General features: G+C 43.7%; 1 protein-coding gene across 1 annotated transcript in view; it reads right to left on the bottom strand.

Annotated features, from left to right (window-relative positions):
- TMEM135 (transmembrane protein 135) overlaps positions 1-23,662 on the bottom strand; it is a 211,938-nt gene that overhangs the window by 146,524 nt on the left and 41,752 nt on the right. The window contains exon 4 of the mRNA XM_066621837.1: positions 9,922-9,955. Coding sequence (XP_066477934.1) covers positions 9,922-9,955 — 34 coding nt within the window. The remainder of the gene's footprint in view (positions 1-9,921; positions 9,956-23,662) is intronic.

The following is a 23,662-nucleotide window of genomic DNA, read 5'->3' as shown; positions in this document are numbered from 1 at the left end:
TTTGATCCCAATATATCTCTAGAGGATTGTCTTATATATACATATATGTTACCACTACAACCCATCTTAGAAATGTCTTGCTTTCAACATGTGCAATCCAAAATAGATCTGGAAAGACGCGTGCATGTTTGTGCAGCCTCCAGGACTAGCTACTATCACTCTCAGTTCCTTGGTATTACAGAAATGTTGGTTCATTGATTGCAACTGGCTCAGATTCTGAAACCCACATTCCCAGCTACATTAGATGTAATATTAGTTTACATGCAATTTTCTGCACTAACTTCCAGTAAGGTCAACGGTTGGTTATAAAACTTGCCTGTCAAAATTTAAAACCTATGGGTTTATAAGAATGGCACTCGTTCGCCTGTACTTGTGTACTTTTGGTAACATTCATCTCTCAAAACTCAACCGTTTTCAAAATCAGCATCCAACTAAGAGTATATGATCATACAGATGGATTCAGTGGTATGTGAAGACATTCCCTGAATTCTAGTGTTTATGACAGTCCCAGGGTTCACTAGTCACCCACAATAAAAAATTAATAAATACCCTTGAGTGTCATATTTCTAATGCTTAACCTTAAACAGATGTTTTTTTCCCCATGGATCTTATGCTTCTGTAAAAAAAAAAAAAAAAGCAATCTAACATATTGTTTGATAGAAAGTCATGGATTCAGCTACAGGGACTTAGATATAAACTATAGGATGCAACGTTTGTTTTCAGTTTAGATTTCATTTTAAACCAGTTTCTTTAAACACACACACACACACACACACACACTCTTCTGCAGCTGAAATGGTAAAAATCTTAAGAACATAAGAAGAGCCCCGCTGGATCACGCCAAAGGCCTATCTAGTCCAGCTTCCTATATCTCACAGAGGCCCACCAAATGCTTCAGGGAGAACACAAGACAACAATATACAACCTGCATCCTGGTACCCTCCCCTGCATCTGGCAATCTGAGGTAGCCTACCTCTAAAACCAGGAGCTTGCACATACCTACCATGACTTGTAACCCGTGATGGACTTTTCCTCCAGAACTTTTCCTCCAGAAATTCTCTCCAGAAATGTGTCCAATCCCCTCCTAAAAGCATCTAGGCAAGATGCCATCACTACTTTCTGTGGCAAGGAGTTCCACACACTAATTACATGGTGGGTAAAGAAATATTTTCTAACTCTAAATCTTTCAATTTAAAAATCTAGTTAAGAATGCATCCATTTCGATTTGCCTGGACATTACGCTGTTTACAATAGTTATGTCGTAGACATGCCATGGATCAATAGCCAAGACAAACCTAAAAAGGTTTAGCCACTGGTATGATCCTCAAAAGCACAACAATAATTACAGTAATTTTAAATAGTGGCTGCATAAATTTAGCCAACCTCAAATACACCTGTTGTTGGTCTTGTACATTAAAATGTATGCAGGAGCAGGTCTCTTCTAAATATATAGGGCCCAATCCTATCCAACTTTCCAGCACTGATGAAGCTGTGCCAGTGGGTATGCACTATATCCTGCAGTGGAGGGGAAGTCAAGGAGGTCTTCTCAAAGTAAAGGAAATGTTTGTTCTCTTATCTTGGTGCTGCACTGTGGCTGCATCAGCACTGAAGAGTTGGATGAGATTAGGCCCTTACTTTGCTTTTCTTAGGCTCAATACTATACATAATTCCAAACACAGCAATTACTTCTAGAGTAATGTCCATGACAGGATATCATGCTGTGAATATTCATATCACACATCAATCACCTCTAGCAGCTGCAACCTTAGAACTATCCTAAAATGACTTGCTTGTGCTCTAAGACATGGCTTCCTAGAGAAGCGAGTAGACTGGAATGCTGTTGTAATTTAAAAACAAAATAGGAACACAAAACTTTAGCAACTCCACTCTAAAAACCATTCTCCTTCCAAAATGAATAATGAGTTCATTCAAGTAACGGTTACCCTTTCAAGCAACAATTCTTATGTTAGATACTTGGTCTGGTTTCATTTACAATCTGAACACTTCATTAGAAAAAAAAAAATCATTGTTGAAGAGAAATAGCAATTAGCTGCAAAAGAAAAAGTCAACCAAAAAGCCAATTCCCTATTTCTACTAAATACAAAACATCAGTGCAGCCTTTAATATAAAGAGGACTGTGGAATTTGAGACGAAAGTGCTTTCAACTACCTTGAAAGAGCCATCATTCTTGTTTCTGACTTCTACAGCTGTGTGTTAAGGAAGGAAGCATCCTTATTAGTACAAGTGGGTGTTGGAATTTGGTGCAATCCTGCCTGCATGGCTCTGGGGGAGAGGCTACTGGTCAGTCACCCAACTGTCCCCCTTTGATTCCTGTAGGAGTGCGACCTTTTGTTTATTTCCTTTCCCCTTCCCAAGAACACCCTCTTATTTATTATTATTATTCATTAGATTTGTATTCCGCCTTGCTCCCCAAAGGGCACCCAAGGTGGCAAACAATCAAGTTAAAACACAAACAAGGATACAAATAAACATTAAAAATACAAAACACTTAAAAACAATTAAAACAAGATAAAATATATAGCAGCAGATTAAAAGCAAACAGTAAAAGACAATTTATAAATTTATAAAAACAGCCCTTATAGCGCTTCGAACGCTTTCCTGAATAATAAAGTCTTCAGGCCCTGCCAGAACGTTAATAATGAGGAAGCTCAATTCAAAGGGGAGGGAATTCCATAGTGCAGGTGCCACCACCGAAAAGGCCCTGTTTCTGGCCGCCATTCCCTTCGCCACTCTCAATGACGGCACAACCAACAGGGCCCCTTCTGATGATCTCAGAGAACGGACCGGACTATACAGAAGAAGGCGGTCTCACAAATACGCTAGTCCCAATCCGTTTAGGGCTTTAAAAGTCATAACCAGCACCTTGAATTCAGCCCGGAAACGAACGGGCAGCCAGTGCAGTTGCCAGAGTAGCGGCGTGACAAGAGCCAAACTGCCCACCCCCAGAAACTACATGAGTCGCTACATTCTGCACTAGCTGTAGCTTCCATACTATCTTCAGGGGCAGCCCCATGTAGAGCGCGTTACAATAATCTAATCTTGATGTCACCATAGCATGGACCACCGTGGCCAGATTCACCCAAAACAGGTACGGCCACAGCTGGCGCACCAGCCGAAGCTGGGCAAAGGCGCTCCTGGCCACAGCCAACACCTGGACATCAGGGAGGAGCTGAGAGTCCAGGAGAACCCCCAAGCTGCGAACCTGTTCTTTCAGGGGGAGTGCAGCCCCATTCAGAGCAGGGCTACAGTCCAGCACCCGCATCATGGATTTCTGCACCAGGAGGACCTCTGTCTTCTCCGGATTTAATTTCAGCTTGTTTGCCCTCTTCCAGATTCCAGCTGCCTCCAGGCAATGCTCCAGGACAGAGACAGCCACCCTGGAGTCAGGTGGAAAGGAGAGATAGAGCTGGGTGTCATCAGCATACTGATGGCACTCTTCTCTTCTCTCCTGACCTTCCAAAAACAAGGATGTGCACACCAAGCTCCATGACAGTGGCCATCTTCAGCCCGCGTGCAAGCAGGGGAAAGCAGCTATAGGGCTTTCTCATCCATGAGTGATAGAACTACCTCTGATAATAATCAGATGCTGTACACATGAATCATGAATCTATTTTATGAAACTTCAATCAGCCTCCTGCTCCATACCTGTGTGTGTGTTTCTCTTAGCAATTAGCTGGGTGGCAGAATGTCAGGCCTTTGGCACCCCAGGCCCTGAATTGTTATAAGCCAGGATGTGGCAGGAGGGGCCTTGATGTCCAGGCCTGGTATAAAATGTACTTAAAGGAACAGCAGCACTGTATGCTGATTAGTAATCAGCTGCACCTGTTACAGGTGGGAGTCACCTGACTTGGGGAGAGATGTGTGCAGAGTCACATAGGCAATTGTGGAGTGGTGCAATGCACCACTGGACAGCCAATCAGAGTGGGTCACAAGACTGTCTTGTGACGATGAGGTCGCCCTACTCTGATTGGCTGGCCCCAGTATATATGGGGGCAGGAACAGACGCCAAAGTGTGGGTTGCTGTGGTGGAGTTTCTGCATGTCATGCTGCTGGTTTGTGTTCTGACTTGGACTGTGCTTATCGTGACTGTGCCTTTCTGTATCCCTGACTTCTGGACAGTATGACTGACTACTCTTCTGCCTGCTACTGTACCAATACCTGCTACCTGTACCAATACCTGTACCAATACCTGGGTCAATTTGTGTTCTGGTCACGATAAGGAAACCGGATTTCTTGACGTGCTAAATGACTGTGGCTTAGAGCAGCTAGTCACAGAGCCCACCAGAGGACAGGTGACTCTGGATTTAATATTGTGCGGTATGCAGGACCTGGTTAGAGATGTAAACGTTACTGAGCCATTGGGGAACAGTGATCATGCTGCGATCCGTTTTGACATGCACGTTGGGGGAAGAATACCAGGCAAACCTCTAACAAAAACCCTTGACTTCCAACGGGCGGACTTCCCTCAAATGAGGAGGCTGGTTAGAAGGAGGTTGAAAGGGAGAGTAAAAAGAGTCCAATCTCTCCAGAGTGCATGGAGGCTGCTTAAAACAACAGTAATAGAGGCCCAGCAGAGGTGTATACCGCAAAGAAAGAAGGGTTCCACTAAATCCAGGAGGGTGTCCACATGGCTAACCAGCCAAGTTAGAGAGGCTGTGAAGGGCAAAGAAGCTTCCTTCTGTAAATGGAAGTCTTGCCCTAATGAGGAGAATAAAAAGGAACATAAACTGTGGCAAAAGAAATGTAAGAAGGTGATACGGGAGGCCAAGCGAGACTATGAGGAACGCATGGCCAGCAACATTAAGGGGAATAATAAAAGCTTCTTCAAATATGTTAGAAGCAGGAAACCCACCAGAGAAGCGGTTGGCCCCCTGGATGGTGAGAGAGGGAAAGGGGAGATAAAAGGAGACTTAGAGATGGCAGAGAAATTAAATGAGTTCTTTGCATCTGTCTTCACGGCAGAAGACCTCGGGCAGATACTGCTGCCTGAACAGCCCCTCCTGACCGAGGAGTTAAGTCAGATAGAGGTTAAAATAGAAGATGTTTCAGACCTCATTGATAAATTAAAGATCAATAAGTCACCGGGCCCTGATGGCATCCACCCAAGGGTTATTAAGGAATTGAAGAATGAAGTTGCAGATCTCTTGACTAAGGTATGCAACTTGTCCCTCAAAACGGCCATGGTGCCAGAAGATTGGAGGATAGCAAATGTCACGCCTATTTTTAAAAAGGGAAAGAGGGGGGACCCGGTCAGCCTAACATCCATACCGGGTAAGATGGTGGAATGCCTCATCAAAGATAGGATCTCAAAACACATAGATGAACAGGCCTTGCTGAGGGAGAGTCAGCATGGCTTCTGTAAGGGTAAGTCTTGCCTCACGAACCTTATAGAATTCTTTGAAAAGGTCAACAGGCATGTGGATGAGGGAGAACCCGTGGACATTATATATCTGGACTTTCAGAAGGCGTTTGACACGGTCCCTCACCAAAGGCTACTGAAAAAACTCCACAATCAGGGAATTAGAGGACAGGTCCTCTCGTGGATTGAGAACTGGTTGGAGGCCAGGAAGCAGAGAGTGGGTGTCAATGGGCAATTTTCACAATGGAGAGAGGTGAAAAGCGGTGTGCCCCAAGGATCTGTCCTGGGACCGGTGCTTTTCAACCTCTTCATAAATGACCTGGAGACAGGGTTGAGCAGTGAAGTGGCTAAGTTTGCAGACGACACCAAACTTTTCCGAGTGGTAAAGACCAGAAGTGATTGTGAGGAGCTCCAGAAGGATCTCTCCAGACTGGCAGAATGGGCAGCAAAATGGCAGATGCGCTTCAATGTCAGTAAATGTAAAGTCATGCACATTGGGGCAAAAAATCAAAACTTTAGATATAGGCTGATGGGTTCTGAGCTGTCAGTGACAGATCAGGAGAGAGATCTTGGGGTGGTGGTGGACAGGTCGATTAAAGTGTCGACCCAATGTGCGGCGGCAGTGAAGAAGGCCAATTCTATGCTTGGGATCATTAGGAAGGGTATTGAGAACAAAACGGCTAGTATTATAATGCCGTTGTACAAATCGATGGTAAGGCCACACCTGGAGTATTATGTCCAGTTCTGGTCGCCGCATCTCAAAAAAGACATAGTGGAAATGGAAAAGGTGCAAAAGAGAGCGACTAGGATGATTACGGGGCTGGGGCACCTTCCTTATGAGGAAAGGCTACGGCGTTTGGGCCTCTTCAGCCTAGAAAAGAGACACCTGAGGGGGGACATGATTGAGACATACAAAATTATGCAGGGGATGGACAGAGTGGATAGGGAGATGCTCTTTACACTCTCACATAATACCAGAACCAGGGGACATCCACTAAAATTGAGTATTGGGTGAGTTAGGACAGACAAAAGAAAATATTTCTTTACTCAGCGTGTGGTTGGTCTGTGGAACTCCTTGCCACAGGATGTGGTGCTGGCATCTAGCCTAGACGCCTTTAAAAGGGGATTGGACATGTTTCTGGAGGAAAAATCCATTATGGGGTACAAGCCATGATGTGTATGCGCAACCTCCTGATTTTAGAAATGGGTTATGTCAGAATGCCAGATGCAAGGGAGGGCACCAGGATGAGGTCTCTTGTTATCTGGTGTGCTCCCTGGGGCATTTGGTGGGCCCTTGCGAGATACAGGAAGCTGGACTAGATGGGCCTATGGCCTGATCCAGTGGGGCTGTTCTTATGTTCTTATGATCTTAAGCTTCTGCAACAACAAGCCTGTGTCTGCTTCTTGGGCTCTTTGGGATTACCTGCTTCTTGTGCTGTCTTCCTATGCTTCCGTGCCACTTTGCTATCGGGAAAGCAAGAGCTATCCTCCCCTGCTGACCTGACATTTAACTTTCAACCAAGGAAAAAGGAGAATCTCTGCTGTTCACTCTGCTACAAACCAGCTCAACCCCACATTTTTCCAATAATGGTGAGAATATATAGTGCCACCCTGGTGCCCTTATTTAGGATTAAATTCCATGGAACTCAGTAGCACTTATTTCCAAGTTAATGTGCACTGGGGATCATCTTTAATGCAAAGGAAGGAGCATAAGTGAAATATGGAAGGGGCCATTTTTATTGCAACTGTATTTATTGTCAAATATTTGCAATATACAAAGCAATAATGAACAGTGAAAAGTCACATCAAAAATGCTATCCAGGATTGAACACCCACTTGACATACGTCTACATAAGTATTTTTAACAAGCAACTGAATTGTCTATAAGAAAAAAGAGGTTATCCATGAGACACTGGGGTCGCTAGGGAGGTGCGTGGGGTGCGGGCCGCACCAGGTGACGCACCGGGGAGTAATGCGCTCTGGGGGGAGGACGCACTAACATTGCGGGGTTAGGAGCTACTGCGTCATGCCATACACTGTTGGATGCAGAATGGCCAGTGGAGTGCAGTGCAAAAAAACAGAACTGAAATCGCTCCTTTTGTTCAAAAGTTATGGCCAAAAAACCGGAAGGAAAAAATGCATGGACCCCTATGGAAAGTGAAAGTGAGCCATAGCGCTCACTCACTCACTCGTAGCGTTTACTCGTGAGTAGGCGTACTTGCCATAGTCCATCGGAAAGGGCAAGCTGAGAGGAATCCAACAACACCAGAATGGTCCCAATCCAATGAATGCAACCAAAAAAAAACAACCGAGAAGCTGCCCCCCTCCCAGCTACAAGTCTGAGCCCGAAATGAAGCCATGTGGCCACGTTTACTCACGAGTAGGAGGACTTGCCTTAGTGGAGGCTGGCTGAGAGGCTCCAAGGACATCAAAATGGTCCTCATCCAATGAGTGCAGCCCCCAAAACACCCTCCCAGTCTATGGTTCCTCCCTCCCAGTCTATGGAGCCTTATGAAAAGCAAAGCAGCCTCACAGTCGCGTTTACTCGTGAGTAGGCAGACGTGCCTTGGCTGGTGGTCAGGCCAGGCAAAGGGGAATGTGAGGATACCAGTAGGGTCCTGATCCCATGGAGCTGCTCCAGAAGGCAGCCCTCCCCTAAAAAGAACAAAAAAGAGGCTTGAATGGTAAGGGGAAAGTTTTCTATTTTGCACTTGCAAAGCCAAGAGGGTCTTTATCTTGATATGCCTGAAATAAAAGAACTTAAACTGGGCACTGGGGAGGGCTGGAAATCTCACTGATTCTTTTTGGGGGGTTGTTATTGCAGGCAGAATACAGAGTAAGCCCCATTGACCACTATGGGACTTAATTCAGAGTAGAAATCCATAGGTGTGGGCTCACAGGCTGTAATTCTACCCACACTTTCCTGAGAGTAAGCCCCATTGACCACTATGGGACTTACTTCAGAGTAGACATGCATAGGTTTGAGCTCACAGACTGCAATCCTACCCACACTTTCCTGAGAGTAAGCCCCATTGACCACAATAGGACTTACTTCAGAGTAGATTCACTTGGTGGAACAGGACTGACTCCCCCTTATTTAATTATTTTATTTTAATTTAATTATTTATAATTAAATATTTTAATTGCTTGATGATGTCACTTCTGGCCATGACATCACTTCCAATGGGTCCTGGACAGATTGTCATTCTAAAAAGTGGGTCCCAGTGCTAAAAGTTTGAGAACTGCTGCAATAAGTTGTTAGTAAGTTGACACGGGGGTGGGTGTGTGTGTGTGTGAGAGAGAGAGAGAGAGAGAGAGAGAGAGAGAGAGAGAGACAGACACCCACCCTACAAGTTTTCAAAATCACTAAAGTCTGAATTTGGAGGAATAATACTATCATGTTATATATCAATCTGTGTTCTAACAAAAGGTACAGCCAAAAAACCGGTGGGGGCGGGGCGATGGTACATCACCACACCCACCTGGGGCATTGACCCACCCACTGAATGGGGAGCCGTGCAGGCCTCCCGCACCAGGTGACGCGAATCCTAGTGACGCCACTGCCATGAGACGTAAAAACTGATATAAGAACAGTTTCTGTAGTTGATGCAAACGTTTCTGTAACCTAGGTAGTAATTAATCCGGTTAAAGTTTTTCATCATGTTTGGTGTTTTACATTGCATTTAATAACTAAACAACTGAAGCTTTAATCCTATGCAAATTTACAGGAAAGTAAGCACCACTGAACCCAAAGGGGCCTGCGGTTAAAATCACGCATAGTGTTAAAACAAAGCAGAGTGTTTTCATATTGACTGTAAAAATAGTGTTCAAAATTATTCCATGTTTATAATTCAATCTATATACAGGTCTGGCCCAAGATGAAGCAGCATCTGAAACAGTGCCTTAATTTTCCATCTCCTTTTTTGTTCTGTGTGTGTTGGCGCATAAGCATCCCTCCCTCCACTCTTCCCTTGCCATCTCCTCTTTGCCCACCTGGCCACTTCTTTGAAACATTCTTACCCAGCCTGTTTAAAGAAATAGTTGGGTGTATAACAGGGAGGAAGCAGCAGTGCAGCCAACAGAGAGCATCCCCCTCCTTATTTCCTCCTCTTCCTTGTTGCCACCTGACCACTTCAGAGCATGCTGGAAAGTGCATCCTTGGTATGCCGAAACAGCCAGGCAGACAAAAAGGAGAGTGCAATCCTATTCCAACTGCTCACCTGGAAGGAGAGTAGTCAGTACAGGATTGCTGCAGCCTCCTGTGGCTTCTTTCTCCAGCACCACCGCTGCTGTGATGACTTGAGGCAGTGCTACTGGAGAAAGAGGTGGTTTACCACTACCCTGACCCTCCTTGCGCTCACTCTAGGAAAGCGAAGAAAGAATGGCAGCATAGGGCGAAGTGGCTGAGCAGGCAGCAGGCTGGGAGGGGTGACAGGCAACCTCGCCAGCTCACCACCAACTCCAGTCTGCCACCTCATGCAGTCGTTTCACCCTGCCTCATGCATGGGCCAGCTCTGTCTATAAATTACAATGGTACTTACCAAATTAGCCATGTAAATTGTAAGCAGCCCTCTCCTAAAGACAGAAAACAATACACAGAATTATTAAGCCATACTGAGGTTATGATTTATCATATTATAAAAACACTACAACCAACATATGCAGCAAATAATTCTGCCATACAGCCAGAGGGAGAATATGCACCCATTCACACTGATGAGATGTTTCTAGCAAACCCCATTCATACAAGTAGCTCGCTCTGAGAGGGACAGGCTGCTGTGGCATGCACAAGAGCTCCTTGTTCTCTACAGGGTTGAGTTCTAGTTTTGAACTCTAAAGCCATAAGATTATATAACAGATTTGTACAAGAACCTTCTGAGGGGTCCAGGCCACGCTCAAAGTTACGCTATTCTTCCCCCTCCCCTTATTTGTCAGACTGCAAATGACTGAAGAAAGAATACACAAATCTTGATCATGTTTTCACATTGTGGGAGAGCCCAGTTGTCATGTGGACTGCCCTTTCAGCAGTGCTGCTTGTGCTGAGGCGTCACTTCACAGCTCAGCAGCGGAGAGGAGCTCTGCAAAGTTATGCCTCTGCAGAACATGCACTAAAGAAGGAGCGGTCCACATGATAACTGAGCTCTCCAAATGTCTCAGCAGCTACTTCCTTTCTCACCCCTCTTGGTCTGCCTTTTTCCCAGTACCATTCCTCACTTTTGGAGGCCTCCTTCCATCTTTTCCTCCCAAAGCCTTGGCAGAAGTGGTGCTGCTGAAACGGTGGGACTGGGAGAGCCCAATTATCAAGGAGGCCTCCCTTTCAGTAGTGACATTTCAGGAGAAGCAGGACTGCTAAAAGGAGGACTCATGTAATAATCGGGCTCTCCCAGTGTCACCCTTCCAGCAGTGCTGCCTCTATTAATAAGTACATGAGAGCAGCCATCCCATGGTGGTGCTGAGAGAGCCCAATTATCACACAGGTCGGATAAAGAGCTTCCGTGGCTGTGTCCTGCACACAGGCCTTATGTTTGATACCTCCGGCTTAGATCTTATGAAGTCAGATACTAACTCCTTCACGTATCATCTCAATCTTTAGGATCAACCAAGTGCATACTCTTTACTTATTTCATATTTGAGCAGCTATTTTAGCAAATACACCTGCTACATCACCCCAAATCTGATGGTCTGATGATCTGAAATAAACTGGTTAATTTCAAGGTGCTACAAGTCTCTTTTGTTTTGCTGCAACAGACAATTACAACTACATCTCAGAGTCTGACAGATGCTTTCTATTCTTCCCTGAACTACAAATGCAGGAGCTTCATTTTACAGTCTCCTAATATGCTTAGCTCACCCTAATATGCACATATGAATTCCTCCATGAGAAGACAAAGGTATATCAGAGATGCAGTTCACTGCTCAACTAACTGCCTTGGGCAAGCCGAAACTGCTATCTCAGTAAAATGCCTGGCATTGCTCAACAGGTATGTTTTTCCAGCTGAATCACAAGCAACAGGCTGGACTGACCAGGAAGGTCATGCAAAGAAAAAAAAAATGTGTATCATTTCCTTCTTGACCACAGGACCATATACAGTGCTGTCAAAACCAAGACCCTCCTCTGTGGCCTCCCGGAATCTCTGGAGATACCAGACTATGCCGCTGTAGGAGTTTGGACAATATCTTGCAGAAGAAAATATTCACTAACAGAAGAAAAAAAGAAAACTGACAATATGCCTGTAAATTTATTTGCATTAGATGGGAACAAATACCTATTGCCCACTGACAAAAAGGAGATGAAAAGCCAACATGGCCATTTTCTTCGAACAAACTTCATAAAACTGTTTATTACAACTGCTGTGAATCCAGATCTAATCTTTTAAAAAGAGAACCACAAACATACACCCCTCTGATGTGCAGCTAAATGAAATAACTTAAATCATGAAGAATTCAACCGCATCATGAATTCCTTTTCTTTAATTACCAATTGATCTTGTCAACAGCTGCCTAACACCAAAAACTGAGCAGTTCACTACTCTGAATCTAGAACTATGATGGGGGGTAGGAGTGGAAGGGAGATCTAAAATAACAAAGCATTACAATTGAGGTTTAGGTAATGTTTAATCACTCACACCCACCCATTTCCTACTTCCAACTGAAGTCTGACAGCGCAACATTGGTGCAAAAGTTCACTTAAAACCAACAAGAACAGCTAAGCTTTCAAAATAATACAGAGAACCCAAAACACAGACTTAAGTAACAAGTGTTCAATATAAAAAAGAATCCAAACATCAGTTGTTTTGAAACCAAATATTGACCACAACACATGGCTTACAGGTTCCCGTGTAGTGCTTTCACTCACTGCCCCGGACCTCCAAAAACTACCTTTGAGCAGACTAAACACTACAATGGGCTACAGCAGGAGAGTCAAAGGCAGACATTGACACAAAATAAAATGCACCCATAACTCAATTAGAACAAGTCACCCTAAGGGTGACGTTAAATGCTTACCCCTCAAAATGTTTCAAAAATAGTTAAGAGAAATCATCAAGAGATGGGGAAACATTAACAGGATGGGCAGATTTGTGTGGGGTAAGTGATCCTTGCAATACTTTGGCCCTAAATCTGCTTTTTTATATTTATATTTATATTTTTATATATATAAATAAAAACATACATAAATGCATACATACATTATATACATAGACAAGCTTAGGAACTATGCATCTCAAGGACTACCTCCCCCTCAAGAACCCCTAAAGACCCTTCAGATTGTTTCTCTTGTGGGTGGCACACCTTCTACTGAAGTGCAGCTGGTGGCTTCCTGTAAGACGGAACTTCTCGGTGGCTGCCCCCATCATGCATAACTCCCAGTTTTCCAAAGTTCAGCTCCGCTGCTCCTCCACAGAACAGCTGAAGACCCGACTTCTTGAAGGCCTTTACATCAGTACTATGAATATGACAGACTCCAACAGTCGCCCTTTTTCTGATCTCTGTTTTTTGTTTCTGCAACTGATTTTGTAGTTTGCTTCTACTAACTCTATTGTGTCTATGTAAGTATATTGTAAGCTTCCTTCAATCTCCAGGAAAGGTGTGGGATAAAACTCTTTAAATCAGTGATTCTCGCACATTTAGCACCAGGACCCACGTTTTGGAATGAGAATCTGTCAGAACCCACCAGAAATGATGTCATGACCGGAAGTGACATCATCAAGCAGGAAAATTTTTAGCAATCCTAGGCTGACCCTAGGTAAGACCCATTGACTACCTTTGTTAAAAGAATATACATAGTAGCTTGTTAAAAGTACAGGTGTGCAACATTTCTCCAAATGCCATCACATACCATGGTAGCATCAGGTCTAATACATTAAAAATAAAATACTGAAATGAATAGGGACCCACCTGAAATTGGCTCGTGACTCACCTAGTGGGTCCCAACCCACAGGGTGAGAAACACTGCTTTAAATAAATTTGTTGTTATATGAATAGAACCAGGATAGTGTAGTGGCCCAGGAGTTGGACTTAGACCTGGAAGATCTGGGTGCTTCTCCCGGCTCAGCAATGAAGCTTCCTGGGTGACCTTGGGTCATTATCACTCAGCCTCACCTATCTCACAGGGTTAATGTGAGGACAAAAAGAAGGGATGAACTATGTATACCACCCTGAGCTCCTTGGAAGAAGGGCAGTATAAAAAATGTGGGGGGAAAATTTCATTTTTAGGAAATACATACACACCAGAGTTACACAGTTATACTTTCCCATAAATGAGCTTTCCCATTTCCTACTTATACCAATTTGTGATTATTCAGGCCTACAGAAAGTGTCTGTTTCCATCCATGGGAGAAATTACTGTAGCAATGCAAAATTATGTGCATATATGGCATTTCCTTTGCTTAATCCTGTCTGTCACACAGATAGCAAGTTCGGGTATTCTGCAGTGTTGGGAACTCGAGTCGCGAAAATGCGTGATTTTTGCTGATTCAGCTATTCTGAAAAAGACTCAAGTCAGGGGCCCCAACTCAGCACTCGTCCCCACATGTGCTGACTGGAGTCTGCCTGTGCCTGGGGGTGCTAGGGCTGCCAAGGATTGGGTCGTCCTGGTAAGCTCGCAGCTGTTGCTTGTGACCCTCCTTCCTCTCGCCACTTCCTCTGTTCTGGCACTCACTCAGTCCCTCCCAGCCTGTTACAGATGAAAGGGCGAAGCAGGGGAGTAGTTAGAGAGAGCTCCCACACACAGAGAGAGCCTGGCAACAGCCCCATTTTTCCCACGGTTGGTTTTTTAAAGGGGTGACTCAGCCCAGGGAGAAAGAGGAGGCAGGGGAGGAGTTCATAGCAATCACGATTTGCACAGCATGGCTCTGGGGTGGGACCCTCATTGAATGACCAGCTGAAGAGGGACTACTTCTGAGTAGAGCTGCAAGGATCAAGTCATCTTGGTAAACCTCCCAGCTGCTGCCCATGACCCTCCTCCTCCCTCTTGCCACTTCTGTCCTGGCTCCCTTGCCGTCCCTCCCACCCCTCCAGTCCTCTTTACAGATGGATGGGACATCAGATGAGTGTTCAAAGAGAACTCTGACACACACACACTCCCCAGCAGCAGCTCTGTTTTTTCCATGGCTGGCTTTTTAAAAGGGTGGGTGACTCGACTCAAGACCTTTAGAGTCACTAACGGTTAACTCAGAAAGTGCCCCCCGTTATGACTCGTTGTCAAGTCACAGGGGGCAATGACTTGGCGACTTGAGTCAAGCTGCACTGGGTTTTCCCATCCCTGGTATTCTATCTGCCAGTCCTCATAGCATTCTATTTAAACGTCCATTGGTTTATTACCCAACAGAGGGAGCTGAAAGAATGATTGTTAGCACAGTTGAAAGTTTTGGTTAAAAAGAAAAAACACCTTATAGCACTCTTCCCCCCCCCTTTCCATGTGCTCTTTCTACCAGGACACAGGGCTTAGCTGGAGCTACTCCAAGCTAAGAGGGGGCAGGCTGGGGTAGCTACAAATCAAGCAGTCAGAGCATCTGAGACTTTGTGCAATTTGTGCTCTCTTTGATACTAACAACCAAACCAAACCCAAGTAGCAGACGCATCAGCCGAAGACTATGTATTTTGCTACGCCCATGCTACTTCTATACAGATCTTCTCTTTAAGGAAAGTAGTTTTGTTTGATTAGAAAGTGCATCCATGATTTATGACAAAACATATTAACATTGCTTCCCTGCATACTTTTCCTGAAAATTAGCAAGAGGAATGCAGAATGTTAACTAGGGCAGACAGGGCGATCCCTGATTACCTTAAAGCAGTTCTTTCCCTATCTAGCATCTATTTTGGAGTATCCAAATGGCCTTAACAAGTAGATGGTGGCAATTGTGGAGCCAAAGTCCTTGCTAGCAGATTCAAAAGTTGCTCAGACTCTTATTTTTATGCAAACTCAGCTGGGGATTTAAAGCAGTAAAGTAGAGATTGAGGGTCAACAATCTTATCCAACTTTCCAGTGCTAATGCAGCTGCAATGCAGCTCCAAGATAATGGAACAAATGTTCCCTTACTTTGAAGAGGCCTCCATGACTGTCCCCCCATGCAGGATGCACCGTCTACCCCATTGGCATGGCTGCAACAGCGCTGGAAAGGCCCTAACCTTCACGACATTAATCAAGCAGAATTAAAACAAAAGCTACACTTGATACTAAATTAACCCAAACCGTCAGAAGATCTTTGTATGTTGTCCGTCAGTGTTTCTCAAACTGTGGGTCATGAACCAATTTTAGGTAGGTCATGTAATACCCAGCTCAAGCGCCATTGCAGAGCTGAAAATATAGGGTACAGAGCTGCTGGGCAAGGCAGGTTCCCGGTGGGAGAGGGGCATGGTGTTTTACCCTAAAAGGTGGGAAAATGGGATGTTGGAAAGGGGGGGAGGGCTGTATGGTTGGAGAAGGATCCAAGTCTATATTCTGCATTGAGTTCCGAGCTGGAATGTTTTAATTCTGAGCTCTGAAAAATAAGAACAGCACAAGGGCACTGTGTAGTGGGACCTTTGGCTAATCACGGTTTAGGATTGAAGCCTAATTTGATGGTGGCACTTCTGACATGACATCACTTCTGGATTAATGACATCACTTCCAGTGGGTCCTGACAGATTGTCATTCTAAAAAGTGGGTCTCTGTACTAAAATGTTTGAGAACCACTGTTCTAGGCTATCCATAAGCACAGTTCTCTAGAGACATCACATCACAGTTCTCTAGAGACAAGCTGTTCCGAAGCAAGGACAGATCACATTTTCTAAACATAGGACAGTGGTTCCGAAACTGTGAGTCGTGGCTTCCCAGGGAGACACCAGAAACCAGCCAGAGGAGCTGTGGAATCCTCATGAAAAACCTGCTGCCCTATACACTGTATAGGATTGTAGCTGTAATGGGGAGCCACAGCTAATGGCCCAATAGATCAAGGAAGCAACCAATCAAAAAAGTTTAGGAACCACTGACATAAGGCGTTCTAAGCAACATAGAAACATATACATTTCTCAAGATGGTCCTTCAACCAGCAGCATTCATCCCTCTCTACCTTTCTTTTCTAATCATCCTGGCAGGAACGGGGGAAAAAGCAATGAATTGGGGGGGGGGATGGGGACAAGAATGTTAAGCATTAAGAGTTAGGAAAAGAGATTAAAAGTTTTCTATATATAGGACAAACGCCTAATGAATCTGATTCCATTTTATGAAAAAGTGCCATGACAAAAGAATGCATGTAAATGTATAAGGAGAAAAGAAGGATGAAAAGTTTTATTTGAACAATTTGTATGTGCTTTTTGACTGACTGGAATAACGCTGTAGTCTCTTTAAGCATAAAGATCTGAGGTGCCAGATAATCTCCATCCAAAAACATTAAAAGAACCAATGAAGGAAATAGATCTGTTGACACTTAGCAGTCACTTTTGTTGGGATCTTCTATTCGATAACAGTTCTTGCGTAAGAAAATGGACAACCATCATCCACAGAAATCGACCTTGTCAGCTTGACCTCAGTGACGCACAGAGCTCCACAGCAAACATAATCACAGGTCATAATTAAAAGATATGGAAAACCAAAACCACTTAAGGTAGCATGGGCTAGCGAGAATGCTGGCACCTACACATTTGGGAATGCAGCCAAACAATTTAGGCTGGTGCCTGGGAATCTGCAATACTTTATCAGTTCTGCATGCTCCTAGTTCTCCATCCATTGTACACAATTCTAAGAAGAAGAAAAAAGAAGGAAGAAAAGAAGTCCTTTCCAGTGGGTGCGTTTGTTTAAGTCAGTGTCTACAGGAATCTAGATAAATGTTTGTTTCAAGGCAACAAGATTAAAAAGAGATTTCAGGAAGGCTAGGAACAAAATAGCCAAGAAACAACTTAATAATAATAATAACTTGATCTATATGAGAAAACTAATCTTCCCCCTCTATCTTTATAACAACAATGAAGAGTTCAAATACTTTGAAGATGAGACAAGAAACTCATACATCTCTGGTACATGAACATTCATCTAAAAATTCCCAAGGACCTTTATGAAAACTGCTTCGGTGGTCAAAGGCTTTCTGCTCTCATATACACAATGTGTGGGAGATTTTCGAAGGCAAGCAAAATTGATGGGAATCTCCCAACGCTTACTTTCAATGAAATGCAGACATCCATCATTTTTGCCTCTGAAAAGGGGAGGGGAGAAGGAACCAAGCAATGCAATTTTGAAAGCCATGGTTCTGCAATTCATTCAGTGCAATGATGCAGACTATTATGCTGCACTTTGGTATTTGGTTCACTTTCTACGAAGATCATCATGTCATTTTCTCACCCACATAGGTATACAGTCTTAGTATAACTTCCATCATAGCTGCAATCCACAAGGCACTGAAAGCTAATCAAAATATTGTGTGAAAAGGCTACTGGAGTGGGCAGCCATCTGTTCTTCTTCAGAGCAAGGTGTTCAACTGTTGGTCACTTTCTCCAGGAAGGGGAAATACTCCAACTGAACCCATCTTTTTTTTCCTCTGCATATTAGTCCCTTATCACCTATGCCCCGGATCCAATTTCCCTCAACAGCAGCAACCATACCAGCCAAGTAACTGTCAGTGAGACTGAAAGTAGAGCTCCTTCCTGGAGCTCTCTCTACAGTCCCTCCTCCCATTCCCATTTAAAGCACCAGGAGGACCACTTTGCTTGGCACACTAAATCACCATGGCCATTTCAACTGCTGAACAAAAAAAATCATGTACTAAATCAGGTCAAAGAAAACATGGAAGAATTACTCAGAACCAGACTACCCACAATATTCACAGCTCTGCATAAAAACTAAGTGAACAAAGGATGGAAGTTCCAAGCAAAATAGCTAATGGTGAAGCACTGTGTACTAAAATTAGTTGTATCTGAACTTCAAAAGGCCCACTGCAGATGCAACTACAATTAAGAGATCAGGAGTGCCCTTTGGGCTTCCACACCCCCACCTCCCCTTTTCAGTGGTAACCAAAATCAGAATGAAGTCAGCACCAAGTTCAACGATAGTCACTCTTCGCATTAGCAAAAATATTCAAAGGTCAGGAACTGGTTGAAAGCAAACAGGGTCTCAGAAGATAATTTGAATCTAAGAGACAAAAAAAAACTGGGGTGCAAGAGACTGCTCTAGTACCTTTTCAGAAATGCATAGCACATTTACAACACATGTGGGGGGGGGGCAGGGGAATGAAATTATTTTTATCCAAAGTACTAATTTATGAGTTTAAGCTAAAGCCCTTATGAAGCAGAATGGCTGTTATACAAAAGCCCTAGAGAACACAAAATATTTTGTAGTATTAGACACTTTACGTTTAAATATAACATACTGCCACAAATATTAATTTGCAATAACATTTAGCCCATATACAATTTGTGTTTAAGTTGCCAAATCCACAAAAACCACAGCAATGCAGGGCTGTGCATTACATAAGAGCCAGACACAGTAGCATACAGTACTTAATACTTAATAGGCAGCATACAACAACCAAATTTTGCATGAGAAGTTAGGAACATCCCAAGTGTAATTGGGCTTATTGTGACAATGCAAATGAGCAAATGCAAGCCTAACCACAAATTCTGCACTGTTAAGATTCCAAGATAAACAAAGGGATTACAAATGTACAAATGCCAAATTTCTCAACTCTTGCATTCAAAAGCACCTACTAAATCTATGCGTATGACACAAGTTTGGACACAGTTTTTAGGAGTGGTGGAAAAAGCTTATTGGAGAACTAACAGCAGAAAACCTATTTCACAAGGATATCTCCAAAAAACTGCAGTTGATCCTTGTTAATGTTGTACAGAATTTAATCCCACAGTTATCCACGGCTCCCCACCCGGGAAGGCCCTTGAACTGAAAAGTGTAAGATGATTTTTTTAAAAAATTTTGAGTAATTTCTTAGTTATTTGATTTTTTCTGTAAACCACTATGTGAACTTTTGTTGAAAAGCGGTATATAACTACTCATCTTCTTCGTCTTCTTCTTCGTCTTCTTCTTAATAATAATAATAATAATAATAATAATAATAATAATAATAATAATAATAATAATAATAATAATATATCCCACATTTCCCATGCTGAAGCAAATGCCCAAGTCAGTGTACAAAGCTCCATAGCAGAGCACAATTGAGTTCTCACAATAATTGTTCTACGGGCAGCTCACAGAACCCTTTTTTCCAAATGGAAAACTTCATGGCATGGTCATATGCAGTGGCACCAGGAGGACACCAGGATGCAGGTCTCTTGTTATCTGGTGTGCTCCCTGGGGCATTTGGTGGGCCACTGTGAGATACAGGAAGCTGGACTAGAGGGGCCTATGGCCTGATCCAGTGGGGCTGTTCTTATGTTCTTAACTACAATTCCCAGGAAGCCTTGCAGGTCTATTGTTATCTGGTGTGCTCCCTGGGGCATTTGGTGGGCCACTGTGAGATACAGGAAGCTGGACTAGATGGGCCTATGGCCTGATCCAGTTTGGCTGTTCTTATGTTCAGATCTGACATCTGGGTCTGCCTTCTGGGTTTTCAGTAGGAGCAGTTTCAGCTTGGCTAAAATGCAGCCTTTTTATAACCAAATTATAAAATCTTCAGGTTTTATAATGGCACCAATGGCACAGCCTCATCTACAGTGTGGAGACAGGCACCACTATAACGTTAACAGACACTAAGTAAACACTAATTCCATCTAGAGGACACTTGAAGGCCAAAACAACACCGAAAATCAAAGCAGTACCAAAAGGTCCCTTCAAAATAAAGTTCTAGAGTGGTTTTGATTAGTTGCATTTCAGATTCTTGCCTGCGATTCATATTAGTGTAATTAACCAAAAAAAAGGCAAAGAGGGTAGGTTCATTAGGTAAATAAAACAACAATTAGGTTCCAGAGAAACTAATTTGTCTAAACTAAGAGAAACTTACTTGTCGTAAGAGGCGACTAAACAGCCACCGGGTAGATGGGACTCATCAGCCTGGGAAGGCAGCTCATCTGAGAGAAGGAAAACTCTGATCCCAAACCTCCACTGCCTTGTGGCTACATCCAGTTATGGAAAAGGCTTCAGGAGTCAACCTCCAGGCAAAATCCGGAGTCCCTGAGGCTGTTCATGGCTCATGTTCTGGCAACTCCTGCGATGCCGCTGGAACCAACCATATTGGCCTCTGCCTTTCCATTGGACCATTTCAGCAACGTGGAGAGGGGGGATTTGCTGCATGGGAAACAGTCTATCCTCCATGTCTACTTTACCCAGGCTTCGCGCACTGGAGAGGACACTCTGTTCCAGAACCACCATTCAGGGCGCGATACCACAGTCTTCCGAGACTGAAGGAGGCCAACAAGTTTCCAGAGAGATCTAACTGCAGTTCTTCAAGCTGTGTTAATTTTAACACTTCCCTGTTACACAACATTCAAGCCCACTTGCTAGGCAAGAACCAATAGTGATGTTTTAACAGCAGTTTTCTATCAAATATATAGCCTAGTGTTTCTCAAACTGTGGGTCGGGACCCACAAGGTGGGTAGCAAGTCAATTTCAGTGGGTCCCCATTCATTTCAATATACAGGGTGACCCAAAAGCAGGTGGACAGTAAATGATAACATTTATTCCACCTACTGTCCACCTACTTTTGGGTCACCCTGTATTAGAGTTGATGCTACCATGGTACGCGACTGCATTTGGAGACATTCTACAGATCTGTACTTTTAACAGGCTACTATGTATATGCTTTTAACAATGATAGTCAATGGGACTTACTCCTAGGTAAGTGTGGGTAGGATCGCAGCCCAGGATTGTTAAAAATTTTACTGCTTGATGATGTAACTTCCAGTTATGACATCACTTCTGGTGAGTCCTGACAGAGTCTCATTCTAAAAAGAGGGTCCTGGTGCTAAAAGTTTGAGAACCACTGACATAGCCTATCAAACACCAGGAAGCAAACTCACACCAATCTAGATACAACCCGACTTGGGACATAATCCTACATACAGTTACTTGTGTGCCAGTCACACTGAAGTCAATGGGTCTTACCTATGAGTAGACATAGGTTCATGCTTATGAGTTTGTGCTGTTAATAGTATAACTCTTAACTCCGGAGGGTAGTTCTTGCATGGTTTTTAAAAGGGCAGCTACTTCTCATATGGGAAAAGAAAGCAGAAATAAGCGGATCCATACCTCACAAACATTTTTTCCCTTTATTGGTGAAAATATAAAAATTGCTGAACAAGTGTGAAAATAAAATAAAAAGGTACAAACATTCAAGAAACAAAACCCACTGAACAGCATGAAACTTATTTCCAATCCAAGACACTTGAGATTACACTACAGGATACACACAGGGAGCAAAGTAACTGCTTTTTCTATTTAATGAAAAGCACAGATACGATGGCCAATTGCAAATTAACTAAGCTTGCTAAAGTTAAAGTTAAATAATCAAAGCCTGCTCTCCATTTTTAAACATAAGCCTTCTGGTTATTATTGCCATTAAAACCCAGCTATCATTACACTGACTATCCTACTACTTCGGTGCCACAATATGGGAGAAAAGTCACAAAAATATGTATATAATGCATTTTACCAGCTTGCCCATCTTGTTTCTATATTTTTTTAGAAGGGGAACAACAGAACGCTGTGTACAACTGTCTGTCCTCAAACCTCAACCCTTCAAATGAAAGACTGATTTATAAGCACTTCATTCCTGACCTCAGCCTCCGACGTGGGTGCTGCGCAAGCAAATGCCTACAGGGAATTTAACCTTCACCCTTTTTTTGTTTTAAAGGGTAATTTCCCAAGAGAACTTTTTGGCAAAAACTCAAAGGTTAGTGGTTCTAGCACCCCGTCACTGGCTGCCTAGTGCTTGATGATGGTTTCAAAGAAATTCATTCAAAGAAAAATGAATTACAGTACCATTAACCATTTCCTCCCCATGACAAGAGGGTGTCCAGGGTACAAGTTAACCCAGATATGAACTAGATTCCTTCTGAAGTTAATTCTGCACCTTGACTAAGTTCCATTCATTTACACCTGCTAAGTTTCATTTCTTCAGTCCAGTCACACCATCTGCATAAGCTAGAAAGTATTTTAAAATACTCCTGACTATCCTCCTTTCAAACACAAGCAACGTGAATGGATAGCCCAAAGTAAGCCACGAAAAGAGGGAGAGGTGGCTCTGGTTTTTAGATCTTACTGAACTCTATTACCACAGTTCACTGGGAGTGAGTTCCAATGAAATCAACAGGCTCTCTTCTGAGCAGACATGTAAGCAGCTCTATATTTACGTGGGATAAAGCATTTACTAAGATGGCCTCCTTCGATCCCAACACCCTACTTCTGAATGATAGCAGCAACTCAACTTCCCGCAGTTTGTCCGATAAAAGGAAGGAAGTGGAAAACAAGGGGCTGCATGCTAGATGCAAACCACTAGACACTACACCTGGATCAGGCTTCCCTTACAAGTTATTAGAAGAAGTATGCATTAATTGTGCAGAACAGTAAAAACAAGAATAAAAAAATGTGAAAATAAAATCAGTGTATTGTACACACTCCTCAGAATTCAGTTTCTTCCAAAGGTAGAATTTTAGAGGTCCTAGTACAGAATACACAACCTATACCATACCTCACTTTTTTAAGCCAACAATACTAACTGCTGTTTGTATAGTAAGCTTTTACTCTAGGAATAAATAAATGGTTGTGACCACTGGCATACCGAGGGGGGGGTGGTCAACAGATGCAGATACCCTGGGGTGCCATGCAGGAGGGACGGCAAAATGGCTTTCCCACCCAGTGACACTTGGCTGCACCCCCCTCCATTACCAGTGCTACCCGACTTTCATTTCCAAGGAGGAGGGCAGCCCCCGGAGCAGCGTGGGAAAGCTCAGGGCCACCTTGAGAGCCTTTCCCTGCTCCTTCGAGGACTGACCGCCCTCCTCCTCCTCCTGGTCACACCTGCACAAGTCAGCCATGCTAGGGACAGGACAGACGGTGGGTGCTGCTGAGCAATGAACACAAGAAGCCAACACCACCACTGTCTGTACTGGGTATCTGGTGGCCACGTTCCCTCCTGGGGGTCTGCATCTGTGATGTCTGCTTAGGTTCCTCTTCCCCCTGCAGAGGATGAGCACTTGGGTGCGAAGTATCCAAGGCAGGGGGAATACAGTCATTCAGGAGGTGAAGACAGCACCTCTTTGCTGGACCTGAACAGCTGCCAATGTGCAGCGGCAATGCGCAGGAACTCCCACCCTTCTCCAGCAACCTGATAGGGAAGCGGCAACCTCTCAGTCTGCCTC

Source organism: Tiliqua scincoides, chromosome 3 (genome assembly GCF_035046505.1).
Source record: "Tiliqua scincoides isolate rTilSci1 chromosome 3, rTilSci1.hap2, whole genome shotgun sequence".
NCBI lineage: Eukaryota > Metazoa > Chordata > Lepidosauria > Squamata > Scincidae > Tiliqua > Tiliqua scincoides.
Note: the sequence above shows the minus strand (reverse complement) of the source record. Positions and strands in the feature narration are given on the sequence as shown.